Consider the following 18,052-nt stretch of genomic DNA (forward strand, 5'->3'; position numbering starts at 1 on the left):
CACGTCATAAAGATTAATCGCCAAAATTAATTTTTAAGTGATAATTAAACGTCACTAATTAACCCGCGGCACCCAACGAGAACGTTGAAGCAAAATTACTTTACATGTTGTTTCCTGAAAGGCAAATTTTTCGTAAGCTAGCCCAGATCTGTTCGATTCGAACAGACCATTTCCAAGTTGCTTTGAACCTCATTATGAAAGCGAGGTTAAGTGCAAAGTTTTGAAAATTTTCATATGAAAAGTTTTGCACCTAGCCTCGCTTTCATAGTGAGGTTCGCAGCAACTCGGAAATGGCCTAAGCTGAAAATTTTAGTGGACAAAATCTTATTCCCTGAATTTACAAGTTACTGTTGACTTTCTGAAAATGCTAGCTGGCCATTCAATCGGCTTTAAACAAAGAATTTGCCTCTACGAAAACAGAAGCGGTTAGTTTTTCAGCGCTGCGAAAATTTGAAGCGATTGGCCTTTCGCTAAAGAAAAGGCTCCTTTTTCTTCATAATTGAACCCTTTCACTCCCGTGATGTAAATGTTAATTCTCCTTGACTGACTGCCAAGCATTTCTTTTTAAAGCTAGTCACAACTTGGTGTTACATCAGTTCAACGATATCACCTAATTGGTTAATTTCATTATTCTTATCACCTATCTGGTCGAAAATGTATCGATAATGTAAGGAGATATTACATATTGATCACTCCTGGGAGTAAAAGGGTTAATCTGAATTTCAAACGTGGATCCGAACCGAGATATTCCACCAAAAAAAAAAAAAAAACGAATCATTAGGGCATCAACGTGCGTTCAACACTTTATTGAACCAAATGTCGGGGGATGGACGTTTGAACAGGTCGTTCGACATCGTTGAATGTGTAAAAAAATGTTGAAAGGTTGTTGGAAACGTGTGTCATTCAACATTGATACAACATTCCTTTGTTCTCGAAAATATTGAATGGCGTTGAAGCCGTTTGAACACTCCGTTCAACATTTGCCCATTTGTCCAACATCTGCTCAACGTTTGTTGAACGAATGTTGGTCAAATGTTGGTCAAACCGTTTAACCTGGCCTTTAGGTGCCCCTGACTAACCGACCCCAGCGATTGAGGTTAGGGAACACAGAGCTTAATTCCCTAATTCATATCAAACTGACAAAATCAAAACACTTTTATTTTTCAGTCACCAAAAATTGCTTTCTTTTGTTATCAAAGGGACGAAAAATGTCTTAAAGGGATCTATTCCCTAGAGTTTTCTGGGGACAAAATATTTAGCTAAGAAACCCCAACAGATGAAACTGTGTTAGCGTGCACAAATATTCCTTTTTAAAGCCCGAAAAAGATCTTGGACGACAAAGATATCTCCCTCAGGTGAACAAGTGGTCGACTTTTCCTCCAACTTTCCGGAGTTTCTCTTCGCATTCGACTGAGAAATCAAAGAATTACAGTAAATCTGCAATGAAAATTTAAGTACTAGAAGGAAACTAAACTTATTACCGGAGCATTGCACTAGTAAGGACTGATTTGGCTTTTTTAGTACTTATAAATAAGCATATATACGTCATGTTGTCAGAGCTGGTACAAATTTATTAAATATCAATTAGTTCATGCAGGGTATCAAAAACATACAATATTTTTAATTTTTTTTTTAGTAGTGTCACAACAGTAACTAAAATTTAAAACTGCCCAGTTATGTTCGAATCACCACTCCTCTTGATAATTGTTAGTTTGCATGGAACGTTTTGATATGTTAAATAAATTTCCATACACAAGTCAGGTAAGCAAAATGCCACAAGACATGATTATGCTTTTGTTTTGTTGTTTCCTTTTTTTTATTTATTTTTCAGTAGGATTTTCCTTGGCAATCAATGTAACTCAACATGGTTGCACAAGTGACAATACTAGTACTACTACTTGTGTGTGTGTGTGTGTGTGTGTGTGTGTATATAGATATATGTATTTTTGTTGACCTTACAATAGTTAACGATTATTCCACCAGCGCGTGTTGGATATGAGATGATAGATAGCCAACGAGGCGCGTAGCGCGGAGTTGGCTATAATCATCTCATATCCAACAAGGGTGAGTGGAATAATTGTTTAATTAAAAACAATAAAGAAATATTGCTACTAGGTCTTGCTGATTTCGCTTTGCAAGAACAACCAGAAGGCAATTTACAATATATTATACTGCGTAAACTTTATGCTATGATACTTGCAGTTTTTAGTTCTTTGCACACAACACAATTCACATCTTGTACTACTTTTGAGTGGTACTGCAGAACCTTGTCACAGGAGATTTCTGCAACTCCAAATTTTTCAGTTTTTTAGATTACAAAAACTTCTAATCATGCTCTGAAAAAACAAAGTTGCTTGTTAATAAGAATTACTTTTATTAGAAGAAAAGTTTAACACAATCTCTGCCTTTTAAAAAACTGAACATCAAAAAAACTAGCCCTCCAAAGGTCATGAAACTTATATTATTTTATAAAGGTTCATTGAGGTCCAAATTTCCTGTAACAAGCTACATAAATTATACATTAAGTAACATACAGGCCCCAGCTGTTCAAAGAGCAGGCATCTCTATCCAGTGGATAAATCGCTATCCAGCAGATAAAAATATGTACTCCAACCAATACATTTTATCCACTCGATAGTGATTTATCCACTGGATAAAGTGATCCACTCTTTGGACAGCCACCTGACTCAGATATACATGTACTGATATACACGCACATGTATAAAGCCCTAAAGTATGACATTACAAATATTTGAATTTTTGAAATTATGGGATTTGTTAGTATACTCGGAAAGAGCATGATGAAAAGTGCCTACTTGCCAAAAATCAGCATCTTGTGGGTGAGATATTAGCTCTGTTATGCACTGATGACTCCATACAAATCCTTCTAATTTTGTCTCAGTTCCTAACGTTAGGAACTGAGACAAAATTAGAAGGATTTGTATGGAGTCATTGAGGCATTAAAGAGCTAATATCTCGCCCCCAAATTGCAATAAGATGCTGATTTTTGGCAAGTAGGCATTTTTCATCATGCTCTTTCCGAGTATACTAACAAATCCCATAACTTCATAAATTTAGTTTTTATGACGTCATCACTTTTAGGACTGCAAATAAATTATGTCTTCTCTAATGTCATTCCACCTTACTATGATTCTTAGCACCATTTACAACATTTTCTTTTGAGACTGGTTTTTGTCCTATTGCATACAAATATGTCGCCAGCATCACCAAACCAGCGCCAGACACAAATGGCACACTAAGCTTGAAATTAAATAAATAAACAGAAGCAATACATGAAACTACAATTGACACCGCTGCAGAAAATCCCTTCAGGATGTTGTCAGCATACTTCACGACCACTCCAACCAAAAGTCCTCCAAACGCCTGCATGCCAATAATAGCCCAAACTAGCTTGTGGTAGCCAAAAAGAATGCCCTTTTCTTTAATCTTGTCTCCATCATTAATGTATATGCCAATACTGCCGATAATGATGCCAAAGATGGCAAGCTGGAAATTCCTGGCCCAGAGTGAAGTGCGAGAGCCCTTAAGGGTTTTCTCAAAGTAGACACCTTTAAATAAAAATATATGATGTCAACATAACAAAAGATGTATATATCAACATGCTAAGTAAAGCTAGTATTAATTGACAGAAAAGTGTATAATAATTTAATAACTTATAATAATTTATTTACTTATATAGCGCCCTTTAACATTAGAATGATCAAAGGCGCTTTACAATCCAAGAAAACTAATATTAACAGTAGATATTACAATAAAAATGCTATTTGCAATAGATAATGACAATAACAGTACTAAAATAAATAATAATAATAAATAAATAATGAATAAATGGATGAATGAATAAAAAGTAAATAAATAAATACAAAACACTGATAAGATCGTGATGCGAAACTAAAATGCTAGCTCAAACAGATAAGTATGCGACAATGCTGAAAGCTAGTCTGGAAAATACCCAATAAATTTCAATAAAAGCTCAGAATCCATAATGCTTCAACCATACAGCAAAGACTTGAGATGGTGGGCAATATGGATTCTGAGCTTTTATTGAAATTTCCCCGACTACTTTTTGGCATTGTCGCGTACGCTTTTACGCTTTTTTTGGACAACCTTTGTTAAAATAGCTGTATATACATGTACATTGTAATACAATATTGACCTAAAAATGCGATCTAATAGGAATCTAGTGTTACACTGTAATTAATTCCATAAGACAAATTTAATCGGGATATTAAGCCACAATGTGTTTTAGCCTAGAAGACACAAAGTCAACTCTTTTGTTTAAAGTTTTCACTGAGAATAAAATAATTATATGGTACATGTATTTTTTCTTCTGTGTTCAGAAATATAGTACCTTCACATATACATGTACTTGAACAACGGACCACAGCTACAAAGTACATGTACATGACATGTATGGCCTATCAGTGACCAAATACATGTATGTACCAGAATAGGGTTCCATTATTGTACATGTGTTCTTAAATCCAGATACATATTAGTTACTCAATGCTTTTGAGTAGTATACCCTGAAACATCCCAAGAGTGACTTGATGTTTCTTAGTATACAAAAGAAAAATCTAGTCAGGAGTGGGATATTCACGGTATGCCACGAGAAAGCACTGCATAACTAATTTATCCCATGCCACTCATTGAATTAATTTTTCTGTTCTACCTCTGGTTCCAGGAATATTTCAAAATTAAGGTCAAAACTGGGGTATTCTTCTTCCATGTTTTAGTTCTTGACAGTAATTTTTTTCTGAATGAAAATTTTCACCTGTCGCAGGCTCTTCAATCGATCTTTCGGCGGGAAAAATTTGTAGGCCACGAGGAATGCTGGGATTCTTTTCGTGGAATACTACTTGTTGTATACCGCAGAATATGCAAAGGGCGTCTAGCTTTCTAATTGGCTGTATTGTCTATGGCATGGGATAAATCCATAATATCACAGTCAGCAAGTTTTTTTTTTTTTTCATAATGAATGGAAGACCATCAGAATGAAGTTAGCACACTATGCAGCTGACAGAAAGAAGAATATTTGTGAAATAATGTTTGTTTTCCACGAAATGTGCCAAAATAGGATTGAATGTCTACCAGGTAATGACCCCTGTTGATGTCACATCACCGTGCTGACTGGAAAAAAAGGGTGGAGAGCTGTGGGAACACATTAGGAATATTACAGTCAATTCACGTCATGCCTGACCAGTATTTCCCAGAATGAAAATGAACATTTGAATTTCTCTTTGTGATGTCCAACATGTGATAATTTCACTGTAAATCTTTCCGAAAAAGACGCATAAGCAGAAAAAAAAAAGATTCAAAATACTTGGGAAACAAATTTTATTGTTATTCTTGAAATACTTAATGCTGTAATGTTAGGAAAATTCATAGCTTTATATCATCATTAAACTAGGGAAATTTCTACAGGAACTCTGAAATCTCGTCAGCGATGTTCAAAACTGACATGTAATCTATCAAACACAAGAAAGCTTGTGTCATCAGATATCCAAACACTGAGAAGTAGGTTGAAAAAACGAGGTGCAGCCGAGATTTTTTAAACGACTTTGAGGTGTTTGGATACATGTATCTGATGAAACCCACTTTAGAGTGTTTGATATGGCTTCTCAAATGATCAACAATTCTTGGAGGAATTCAAGCCTAAAGTTGGCAAAATTCTATGGTAATTAGGAACACATATCCAAACCACGGTCACAGTTACTGTAGTGATTTTGAACTCTTTCTTTTCTCTTGATGAATTATTAATGAGTTTGAGAAGTAAATTTCAAAACTCTGTTCAAAACTCTGTCACACATGAGGTACATGTAGATTGACTGTAAAAAAGGGTTGAAACTGCTGGAAAAGTGGAAATGGCAGAAATTCTAGGAAAAGTAAAACAACAGGAAACAAATAGACTCTTCGTGACCACTATTCCCTCAAACTTTTAAGTTTTAGGGCAAATCTTCAAATTAATGGCATCTTCATGATTCAGGAAGATGCCATGTCATACAATTCCGAACACACAAAACACACAAAAAAGAAGCCTCCTAAAATAAGCTGCTCTGAAAATAAGCCCCTGGGAGCTTATACGCAGAAATTGCTCTCAAATACTGTACAAAATAAATCAAAGCAAATTAGGCATACCTTTTTGATAAAGCCTTTTCTATAAAAAAAAATGATTCTGAACACTTTAACCTTTGAGCTAGCATATGTATAAATTAAGGTATGAACTATAAACTGGTATCAATGACTTTTTTTAGGCTACACGTATGTGTAGTCATGTAATACATTTCCAATAAAGGTTATTGTTGTTGTGTTTGAAGTTAACATGTCCCTTGGGATAACCTTGTCATGCATTTCTACTGTTATGTTCAAACGCCCATATTATCATCATTTGCACATTGAAAAAATTGTTGACACAAATTTAATTCCGGCCTCCAAATAAAAGCCCCTGAATCCAATTTTGAAATGCAAATTTCCCTCCAGTTACATGTATAAGCCCCTCCAAATATAAGCCCAAATTTTACAGCGGTATAGTTTCTTCTGATTCCTGATTATCGTGAAACAAATGCTGGTTTCAAACATACTAACCTGCAAATCCAGAGCAGAAACTTGATGCCACAACAGCAGAAAGACCCAGAAGAGGATTCTGTGTTTGAGATTTTGGCAATGGACTTTCTGTTGAAAGTGATTCTTCTGAGCTCTGTGCCACAGGAGGACCAACAGGCTGCAGCTGAACTACAGACACACCAACAAACAGCATGAACAGAGAAAGCCACTGCACTTTGCTAATGGACTTTCTCAACATGGCAACAGAGAAAAGTGCTGTTGTAAGAATCTTTAGCTGGTAAGAGACCTGCAGGTCATAATTACAGAACAAAATGAATTACAATAATTTTTCTTTGAGTAAACACAGCATTGATCCTTGGCTAGTATAATTTTTTGAATGAATAAAAAGAGATGGAAGCTGATGGCAAATTGATAATTATTGGCTATTGATAGTTGCATTAATAATACTCTATGTTTCTTTAAACAATCCCCATTGAAGGCACTCATTATAAATTTTGTAGTTCCCCATTCAACCTCAGCATTTACCAATCTGATGACACGATGCAATGTTTAGCTGGGTTTTCATAATGCCGTTCAGTTCAAAAAACTGCATGGGAACTCCCTTGCAAAAGAGATCAATCAAAGAAATACCACTATTTATTAGCCAATAAAAGACACAACAATAATAACTTTATTTATCCAGGGTAAAAATCATCAAGCAATGAGAAAAATAATATTACTAAAAATTAACTAATACTTAACAAACCTATGGAGCTCTAGTTATAAAGAAGAAATCATGATGATAATAAAAGGCGCCTGCTTTCCACGAATGCCGTGCAATATGCTAAGGATTAATGTTCATACTTCTAAAAAAAATCACTGCAGCCAGATCTGAAGGAGGAGAGAGTTCACGCTTGTCGCAGCTCAGAAGGTAGACCATTCCACAGCACTGAACCTCTATGACTAAAGTTGTTTTTGACATAATAATATTGGTTCGGGGCAGTGGAGTACATGTAGCTAGCTTGCCCAGGGAATCCCTAAGAGAATAAACAAAATGAAAGATCTTACCTGATAAGTTGCAGCATCCAGATTGGAAACAGCAACATACAACAAATTATTCTGGACAGTGTAAATGCAAGCAGGCACCAACATCTTTGCCATATCCAAAGGATGACCAACAGTAACAGAACGCAACAACTTTAACAATTCAACTACACTCCGTTTCTCTCCGAACAAAACGGCTACAGATGAAATGACTTTGACAATTTCTGTTATCATCACTGCTGTGCTAGCAAAGTACATATCTCCTGGAAGTGTCCGTGTGTATCGCATTGTAAGAATGAGAGACGCATTCTGCACCGTCAGGATAATTAAACTCCAAGCCTTTATACCCATTGAATTCCCACCTGAAATTTGATAGGCATTAATACATGGAAATATCCTTAGAATCAATTATCATTCAACAAAATATGCAATATGTAATGAAATAATACAGGAAATCACTCATTCTATCCGAGCCTTTTATTGAGACTTCTATTTTGGGTGCTAATATACAGGAAGATGAAGGTTAAGTACAACAAGTGAAAACTTTAGTTGTACATATTAATATATAAAGAGGAAATCAGCAAACCTAAAACCCCACTAAATCGCGCTGAAATGGCCAAAATACGGCACACAAACACTGGCAAGATACCAAGGAGACAAGGTAAGCCATTTTTTTTTTTTTTTTTTTTTTAATTCTACCCTTTATTTTCGATTCCAAAACACGTTCGTAAATTCCCATACAAACCCTTATAATTTACGCCATTGCGTAACACTCATCGTGACACTCAAATTACAAAGGTCAAACAAAGGTCTTCATTTTAACGCTCATACAGCTTGGGATACCTGTGATTATATCGGATGGCATAGAAATCCCTAATTAACCCCTGTTAAACGATCGCTGTGAGTTCTTCGACTTCTTCTTGGTTAAAATAGCAGCTCGGCATTTTTATGTAGCGGCATTGCACGCTTGTTCCTTTTGAGCACTATAAATACTATTTCAGGAGGCCGTTTGCGAAGCGCTTAGATCTTCTTGTCTTTGTTGACCGGCTTTCTTGCGCCGTGGTGATCAATATTGATATTCGGCCTGTTTTATCGACTTAAAAACACCCCGATACAATAAAAATATCTGACCTAGACTAATATATGACTTAAGAAGCCACAAACCTAAAACTACAGAAAATTACCAAGACATCAAAACACAAGGAAATCTCTATGAATGTGTACTCACCGGCCGCCATCTTGAGACAATGCAGCTGGCAATGAATGGTGGGGTGTTATTTTATAGTGAATGCCGCTGGATTAAATGACTGTTGTCACAGCTGGGCGGAGACACCCGATTCACCCGGACAGCACTGGCTAACAGCCGCAAAAATGATACCCATCGTACCGGCTATCAGCCGGTGATCGTATACTATAGTACGACTTGTTTAAGATTCGTATAGCATTCAGGGGACGCCATATTGGCGAAGTGTAAGATGATTTCGTTTTACTGTTTTGAGATCGCGTTTGCTTATGACACAGTATAGGTTTTATTTTTACGACTGTTTTTTGCTTCCATGGTTCCTACAGAAGTTCGGTAGGTCTTCTGGTTATGTCAAAAGCTCGTTGAACCTCCGACTACAGTGTTTTCTTCGGTTATGGATCGGTAAGTGTTTTTGCTATAAGTTTGCTTGTTCGAGATTTATACCGTAATATTCGAAACTGGCAATCTTGGCCGTTTTTAAAGGCTTGTAATTATTTGTTTGAAGTTTTGAAGTGGATCGTTTCTTTTTCACTCGTGCGCTAGGCCCATACGAAAGGGGAAACGGTTGAAAGTGGAAGTCAGTGTATGGTACGACGTTGTAACAAGGACTACAGTGCAGCTTCATCTCGCCCAACGGATGATGTTAGAGACTTCGAAGAGCTGAAGAGATGCTTGCTCAAAGGTGCAGAAGACCGCACTTTTAACCACTCTTCAAATCAAAGGTTCCCTGTTTGGAGAAACGTGTTTTTTCTGTTCCTCAGTCGCTTGTTCTCGTTGCCTTGATTAACTGCAGCCCTTTAATGAGCTCTTGTGAGTCTTGTGCAGTAAACAAACACGGGGCATATCATCTTCTACCATGTTGAAATTTTGAAGGTGAGAAGTTCATGTTTTTGGCAAGATTTCCGCACAGCCCCAGAGATTTATTATTTATGTATACATTTTGCAGATTTTGAAACTCAAACTTTCTTCATGTTGGTTCTTTACAAGAGGGTTGGTCAGTACAGTGTTGCATGTATAAGTGCATGTTATGCATGAGCTGTGCAGAAATCTTTCCCCTTATTCGAATGCCTATAAAACGTGCAATATTATTGTTTGTATTGGGCCATTTCATTAATTTTTTTATTACGTGGGATGCCCTGAGGGGGCATACCGTATCTAAAAACGGGTCGATTTCTTGTTATTTGCACCCCCCCCCCCCCATTGAAGGCTTCTGTGTCTACCCCTATCAAAAATATCTTTTGCTTTTGAAGACCCCTTCAGAAATTAAGATCAAAGTGCGGACACATTCCCCCTTAGGAAAAAAGAAAGAGTTCAAAGATACCGACATACATGCCCCCTCAGCTCAGAAATTACTCTTTAAGACCCCGTCCCCCCCCTCAGATTTCTCAGTCTTTCAAAGGGGAGGGGGGAAGGGTGCAGATATTAAATGGGATGGTGGTCCATTGTGTCCTTTTCCAATTATGAGCCATGCACTCAAATTCAACTTCAATCCCCCCCACCCCCAAAAATACCCCATCAAAAGTACATTTTAGGTGCTTTATTTGTGACCATATTTTTTTTCAACCATTGTTTGTAGCATCCTTCTATACAGAACTGCAAAATTAATAATCTCTCTTCCTTGACAACCAAGTCACCATTTTGTTGGACAAAACAGGGATGTCATCCGACTTTGTCATGTTTAATATGAGTTTCTCCTTCTTTAATAACTGCACAAACATGAACATGGTTCTAACAATGGCATTAAACATTTTTCTGAAATAATCTCTTATTAAATTTGCCCAGACATGGTGTCAAACCACCAGTAAGTTTTCACCAGAGATGTCACGAGCGAAATTGAACCAAACATTGCAGAGCACTCTTGCCAGATTTTGCCAGATGTAAGTGCTGGAGTTAGGCTACATGTAAACTTTCAAATTCCCCAACCGTGCCTTGTGAAGGTCAAATATCCGACCTCCAGGAAGCCTTTGATTACAAAATTCACTTTACCCCCCCAAATCATAAATGTTCCAATGGAGTCCACTGCTGAAAAGTGAGATTGTCAATGAATGGTTAGTAATGAACTTCTTAGTTCCATGTAATAAGTACTACATAAAACTGGTTGGAACTACAGTCATTATTTCTCCGGCCCATGGCTGATTAGTAGACTATTTGTCTTGACATTCAAAGGTCAGGTCTGTGGTCAGGTCCTTTTTTCATGCTGTACATGTACTTTTCAACTGCAAGTTGCTTTATATTTGTGAGGGTTGGTCTTAATTACATTTCGCCTCACCCTGGAGAACTTTACGTAGGCATGTATGATTTAATTCTTAATCTAGTGCATTGTCACTTGACAGTAACATATTATACAATTAATGTATGGCCCCTGGGGAAAACAAAACTAACTAGTTTCCCGACGGACCATACATTAAGTGCTTTGTTATATATTTAGACTTCCCCTTTGACAATCATAGCAAAACAAACAAACAAACAAACAACTGAGAGGGCAACAACTGCAGAATTGTATCCCTGTTGGGATACATTTGAATTTGATCAGTGGCGTGTGACCAAGAATCAACCAATCACAGTGCTTGTTTTGTTGAGTAAAAGTCTAGGTATACGTGCATTAGTTATCGTGTTACCCTGAAATATTTACCTACAGGCAGTATTTTCCTAAATACATTTTTATTGTGTTTACAATGAGATGAGGATATACCTATTGGCATGGAAATAAGGGTGCAGGGAACTAATACACTCTTGAAATGAATTTTCCAATTTTTTTCTGTTCAGTTATTTGTGTTGACTTTGAATTTAAACAGACTTGTACATATGTCACATGTGATAGCCTGCATAAACCTCCATAATTTTGACCAAATATGTGTCTGAGTGTAATATTTATTATCTGTTGCAAGAACCATTTAAGTGACAATGTCTTACATTGGGCTGCGATAATTAATTAATAGATATAATTATGGTACTCTTTAATTTATAATGTAATTACCTCCATTCCTAATTAATTTGGCTCCCCCTTAAATGTGTTCTACTCCATCCAAGCCAGAGTTGGCTTTTAGCATTTCTCTTATAGAGTTCCTCCATGCCTTAAACCTGGAAATGGCAAATAGCAGCAAAAGACCTTTTTGTTGCCTTACAGAGCTTAGAAGTCGAAACCAAAATTGTTTTTGATGTAAGTGTTCAAGTAAATGGCCACTAGGGTGATTGATTGATTGTTTGATTGATTGATTGATTGATTGATTGATTGATTGATTGATTGATTGATTGATTGATTGATTGATTGATTGATTGATTGATTGATTGATTGATTGATTGATTGATTATACTAGGAAGGCTAATAGATTCTTATTGTGTTTTGTTAAAGAAAGTGCAAATGTATTGATCAAAAAAGGTTTCATACTTTTAAGTACATGTATGTTATAATTCTTTTCTATTGTTTGGGATCTGAATTACTGGATTACAGTATGAATTTCTTGTGTCCCATCCTTTTTGTGAAATATTGGTGTAGTTAATTTTCTGCAACTCAAGTTCTTCAAAGTTTTTGTTCCAAATTAAGTTTATTTGTATAGTTACCCATGACATATGGGAGTGCATGTGTACTAGCAAACTCACAATAATTATTATTGCCACAAAGAGGGAAATTCATGAATGCACTGTACTGTAAAACTGTGGGAAATCATGAAATGTTTTTTGTCATCAAGTATCTTCATCTGCACTCTAGTTTAATGGAAGTGTTAAGTAGTATTTCCAAAGAGACCCCAATGCAGAGAATGACCACACAGACATTCCTGACATTTGTGCTTCCCTTTACTAATTTGCTACTTTCACATTTTCATAATTTTGGACTGTTACACTTTTTCACTCCATCATAGACGATGAATACCTAAGCTCTTACGCCAAAACGTCTTTCAGTGTTTTTTTTTTTTTTGTTGTTGTTGTTGCTGTTTTTTTTTTGTTTACAAAATGTTTGCTTTTTAACGTTTTTTAAACCAATGTCAAACCATTTTCAGGGTTGTCGCTAAGCGCCGGCTGCCGGCGAAATTCGCCGGCTGGGAAAGAGGTCATCGCCGGCTGAATTTTGGGTGGCAAACACTCGGTTAAAAGGGCAATGAACAGTTCTTCAGTTATCCACTAGCAATGGTTCGATTTAGAATAATATATTTTAAGTGAAAAGGTTGAATAAACTCCTGACTACCAGGCTTGAGTATCGATGCCATAAAGTAATTGAAATAAAGTCTTCTTTTGAGGACTTGTTTACCGTGTCCTCTTTCCGTTTTCTGCGTCCGCCATCTTGTCAACACGAAGCTTGGTAGCCCCCGCATTCAAGGCGTTGCGAAAGATTGGGAAACGAGTTTGTTACCAGGTATTTGTGTCAGATCGGAGAAAGAAGAAGTCTTTCTCTGTAGCATGACAGAGAAAAAAAAACATGAAGGAACTTCTTCGTAATGTTTTAATACAGCTTTCAATTGATTAAATTTTATTGTTTATAACATGTTTATGCCCATGAATAGCAAGAAGAACTGGGCAAACGGAGGAACAACTGAACAAACCAGAAACCAAAAACCAGAAACGTAAACGGTCCGCCGAGTGCTCGCCGGCGAAAACGAACTAACGAGAAACCGAGTGAACGAACCCGCGAAACTGGATGAACAGCTGAACGACTGTGTGGACAGCTCTTTTGTTTGCAGTTCTAAGCGTTTATAAGAATCAATTTTCTGATATTCTAGTGCAAACTTAAAAGCACTTGTCTTTTCGCAACGAATGGAAAGCGATGTAGCTTTCGTTCTCATTACTTTAATGTTAAGTAAATATTGAAAATCTTACGCACGTATTTTCATTTTTAATGTTAGAGTATACACGGCATTCATGAAAAATGGGTTTTAGTTAGATTAGATTAATTGTAGTTAGGCTTTGAATTTTGTTTAGGATAGTTAGGTTATTTCTAATTTTTATATTCCTGATGGATTTTACCGTGTTTAAATAAAGAACTATTCTTCTAGTGAGCTCACCAAAAAGAGAATTAAGAAAACAGCATAGATTAACGAACTGAAGTAAAACAAAGCACTGTCTGCTCAGAAGGTCTGTCATTCCCCTTAGGGGCACAGTGAACAGACCTGGTAGAGAGTTCAAGGAACGCCAAACAACGAAAACCACACAAAAGAAATATGGAAACGTAAAAGCGAAGGAGAAAATTTTGAATAAATTCAGGGTGAATCTCTGTACCTTCTCTTTAGTAGTAGTTTCTTTTTGCATAAAAGAGCCCCAAGATTTCACCAGAGTGCACCAAATTGAATTAAAATTTTCAAAATTTCCTGAGGAGGCCCCCCATACCCCCCTAATGGGAGGGGGCGACCCTCTCCCATACCTACCCCTCCGTCGGCTACGCCGACGGCAGAAGGCACTTCACGCCTTCTTTAGCCGGCTCAATTTCTCAGCTAACCGGCAGACAAATTTCTTAGCTACAACCCTGAATCATTTTACATATCTCAGTTGATTACTGTTTGTATTCTTTCTATAGGAACTTGAGTCCATTGATGCGCTATTTGGCTGTAAAATATCTCCTGGAAAAAATATAAGAAGTCCTCCTTTGGGTACTATCCTTTCTGGCGTCGAGAAAAATGTTGAACTTTGTGGAACAATATCCTTCAAAAAGTGGCAGAACTGTACAGGAAGTATGATGAATCCTTACACAGGAGAAATTTTTGGAATCTTGAAGTCCCACAACAGTTACGAATCCTCGCAGAAATCTGCAAATGGTTAAACTTGGCAGTGAACCATCAAGCAGTACATTTTCCACTGTTCCTTATGGTCTTCATCCTGGCCAGTCCAGCCTCTCAAATGCTCCTTCAGTGAACTATCAAGCAAGACATTTCAAGACTGTTCAAACAGTCTTCATTTTTGGAACTCAAGCAACCCAAATACTCTTCCAGTGAACTATCAAGCAACACATTTCCCACTGTTCCTGACAGTCTTCATCGTTGCTACTCTAGCCTCTCAAATGCTCCTCCAGTGAACTATGAAGTAAGAAATTTTCCTCCGTTCCTTGCAGTCTTCAGCATTTATCCTGGCAACAATGAGTCGGGGTGGTTACCCGATGATACCCCCTGTTTAACAGGCTAATACCTTTGACTAAATGAAAGTTAAAGGGGGGACCAGGAAACCAATCCCATCTCCACACATCCTCAAACCTAAGTCTACCACACAACTCTCCCTATGGTGGCAATCTTGGAATATTTCTAAAGGGGTTAACCTATGAATAAATGTAGTCACTTAACTTCTTTACTAATTTTTTCCTAGTCTCTTCCACTTTTTATTTATTCCAGACAATAACAATATAACAAAATTAATAGGCATTTCCTTTCTATAAATACCTTCTTTTTATCTAACCCACGCATATCTTTAAAGTTCTTCAACAAAAATGACTGTTATATAATAACAGCCAGTTTTGCCACTTATCACCATACCTTACCCTGCTGCCACACTCACAATATACATATAGGCCCTTGCAATGCCATTCTCAAGTAAGACCTTCGTAAATCTTAATCTCTTTGATTGACAGGCATTTGACCTAACCCAACCCTAACCCCCCAAAAAGCATTGTGGTTACAAGCCAAAACCTCAGGAAAAATACATGAAATCTTAATTATGTGACAATGAACATCGCACACGCAAATACCATGAAAATCTTTATTAACGGTAAAGCAATTCAAGAAAAAACAAATGAATAGAAAAATACAAGATGGCCGCCAAAAGAAAGAAGAAATTTTAAAATGTGAAAATTTTTCTTTTGGGCTTGCACACCAATATAAATATGATTCCCATAACGAAAAAAATGTAACAGAACACATAAGAAATCTCTTAAAATTACGAAAATATTCAACTTTCAAAAAAATTGTTGGCACATCAACATTCTTCGAACCCTAACCCTAACCCTAGGTAAAGACCACGCGATAAAAGCCTCCCAGCAGAAAATTGTACACCAAAAAATCTGGTACGTTCAAGGTTTTACATCACAACCCCAGGTACAATATCACATTCATAATGGATTGTATGTTGGACACAGGCTACCCTAAATTCCCCTTTTAAGCACAATTGTCCATACAGATGTATATCTTGGATACTTTAATAATACTTAATGATAATACTTTATTTCTACACGTGACACCAAGGAGCTCCTCAGTGCTTGTTAAGACATGCACGTGTGTACAAATGTAATTAATAAAATTGTACAAATGTAAAAGAATAAGATTAATCAGTTAAAAATTGTACAAATGTAAAAGAATAAGATTAATCAGTTAATCAATAAACACTACCGAAATACTAACTAGTAATTAATCTATATACAAAATTTACAAACTTCAAAAATTTCAATTCTCCACGCTTCAAGTCATATGAACTTTAAGAGCCCGCTTAAAAGATACAATGTCTTTAGTTTCTCTAACCATTGGAGGTAGCGCATTCCACAGATTACTGACCAAAAAGGTAAACGATCGATGCATACACTCCAAATTAAATGGGGGAGCTTCCAACCCACGTAAATTGAATGAGGGATGAATTCACGACCTTCGCGGACTTATTACTTTCCGCACTTTACAACACCCCAAAATGCCCGTTTTATGCAAAATTGACCATATGTCTTGGATGAAAGGTAATTCAAGGCATTCACGGGGTGAGTTTCACTTATTACTAAACCCACTTTACATCGCCCCAAAATGCCCGTTTTATGCACAATTGACCATTAATAAGTGTTGGATGAGGGGTAAATTCAGGGCATTCGCGGGGTGAGTCTCACTTATTACTAAACCCACTTTACATCACCCCAAAATGCCCGTTTTATGCACAATTGACCATAAGTGTTGGATGAGGGGTAAATTCAGGGCATTCGCGGGGTGAGTCTCACTTATTACTAAACCCACTTTACATCACCCCAAAATGCCCGTTTTATGCACAATTGTCCATATATCTTGGATGAGGGGTCAATTCACGGCATTCGCGGAGTGTTTTTGACTTATTACTTAACCCACTTTACATCACCCCAAAATGTCCGTTTTATGCACAATTGCATTGTCCATATATCTTGGATGAGGGGTCAATTCACGGCATTCGCGGGGGGTTTTTGACTTATTACTTGACCCACTTTACATCACCCCAAAATGCCCATTTTATGCACAATTGACCATATATCTTGGATGAGGGGTGAATTCACGGCATTCGCGGAGTGTTTTTGACTTATTACTTGACCCACTTTACATTACCCCAAAATGTCCGTTTTATGCACAATTGACCGTATGTCTTGGATGAGGGGTGAATTCACGGCAATCGTGGAGTGCTTTTGACTTATTACTTAACCCACTTTACATCACCTCAAAATGTCCGTTTTATGCCCAATTGTCCATATATCTTGGATGAGGGGTCAATTCACGGCATTCGCGGAGTGCTTTTGACTTATTACTTGACCCACTTTACATCACCCCAAAATCAGGTCCGTTTTACGCAGAATTGACCATATATCTTGGATGAGGGGTCAATTCACGGCCTTTTTAGGGTGTGTTTGACTCATTACCTAACCCACTTTATGTCAACCCAAAATGTCCGTTTCTCGAACAATTGTCCATATATCTTGGATGAGAGGTGAATTCACGGCATTCGCGGAGTGTTTTTGACTTATTACTTGACCCACTTTACATCACCCCATTATGCCCATTTTATGCAAAATTGACCATATATCTTGGATGAGGGGTGAATTCACGGCATTCGCGGAGTGTTTTGACTTATTACTTGACCCACTTTACATCACCCCAAAATGCCCATTTTATGCACAATTGTCCATATATCTTGGATGAGGGGTCAATTCACGGCATTCGCGGAGTGTTTTGACTTATTACTTGACCCACTTCACATCACCCCAAAATGCCCATTTTATGCACAATTGTCCATATATCTTGGATGAGGGGTCAATTCACTGCATTCGCGGGGGGTTTTTGACTTATTACTTGATCCACTTTACATCACCCCAAAATGCCCATTTTATGCACAATTGACCATATATCTTGGATGAGAGGTGAATTCACGGCATTCGCGGAGCTTTTTGACTTATTACTTAACCCACTTTACATCACCCCAAAATGCCCATTTTATGCACAATTGACCATATATCTTGGATGAGGGGTGAATTCACTGGTTGGCGGGTTGCTTTTGAGTAATTTCTTAACC

At 37.2% G+C, this 18,052-nt stretch overlaps 1 protein-coding gene across 3 annotated transcripts; it reads right to left on the bottom strand.

The window, feature by feature from the left end:
* Window positions 1-1,917: 1,917 nt before the first annotated feature.
* Window positions 1,918-8,876, bottom strand: LOC146454514 (UDP-galactose translocator-like). 3 transcript variants are annotated; one of them, XM_085095100.1, is made up of 4 exons: window positions 8,837-8,876; window positions 7,633-7,970; window positions 6,607-6,871; window positions 1,918-3,569 (listed from the first exon to the last, which is right to left on the bottom strand). In XM_085095100.1, the coding sequence occupies exons 1-4, from the start codon at window positions 8,844-8,846 to the stop codon at window positions 3,133-3,135; spliced, it is 1,050 nt and encodes a 349-aa protein (XP_084951226.1). In that variant the 5' UTR covers window positions 8,847-8,876; the 3' UTR covers window positions 1,918-3,132. The 3 variants fall into 3 exon arrangements, with proteins under 3 accessions (XP_084951226.1, XP_084951227.1, XP_084951228.1); XM_085095101.1 differs by having other exon boundaries at window positions 8,740-8,841; XM_085095102.1 differs by lacking the exon at window positions 8,837-8,876 and adding an exon at window positions 8,793-8,813.
* Window positions 8,877-18,052: the final 9,176 nt, after the last annotated feature.

Source organism: Pavona decussata, unplaced genomic scaffold (assembly GCF_977016875.1).
Source record: "Pavona decussata unplaced genomic scaffold, jaPavDecu1.1 SCAFFOLD_300, whole genome shotgun sequence".
Taxonomy (NCBI): Eukaryota; Metazoa; Cnidaria; class Anthozoa; order Scleractinia; family Agariciidae; genus Pavona; species Pavona decussata.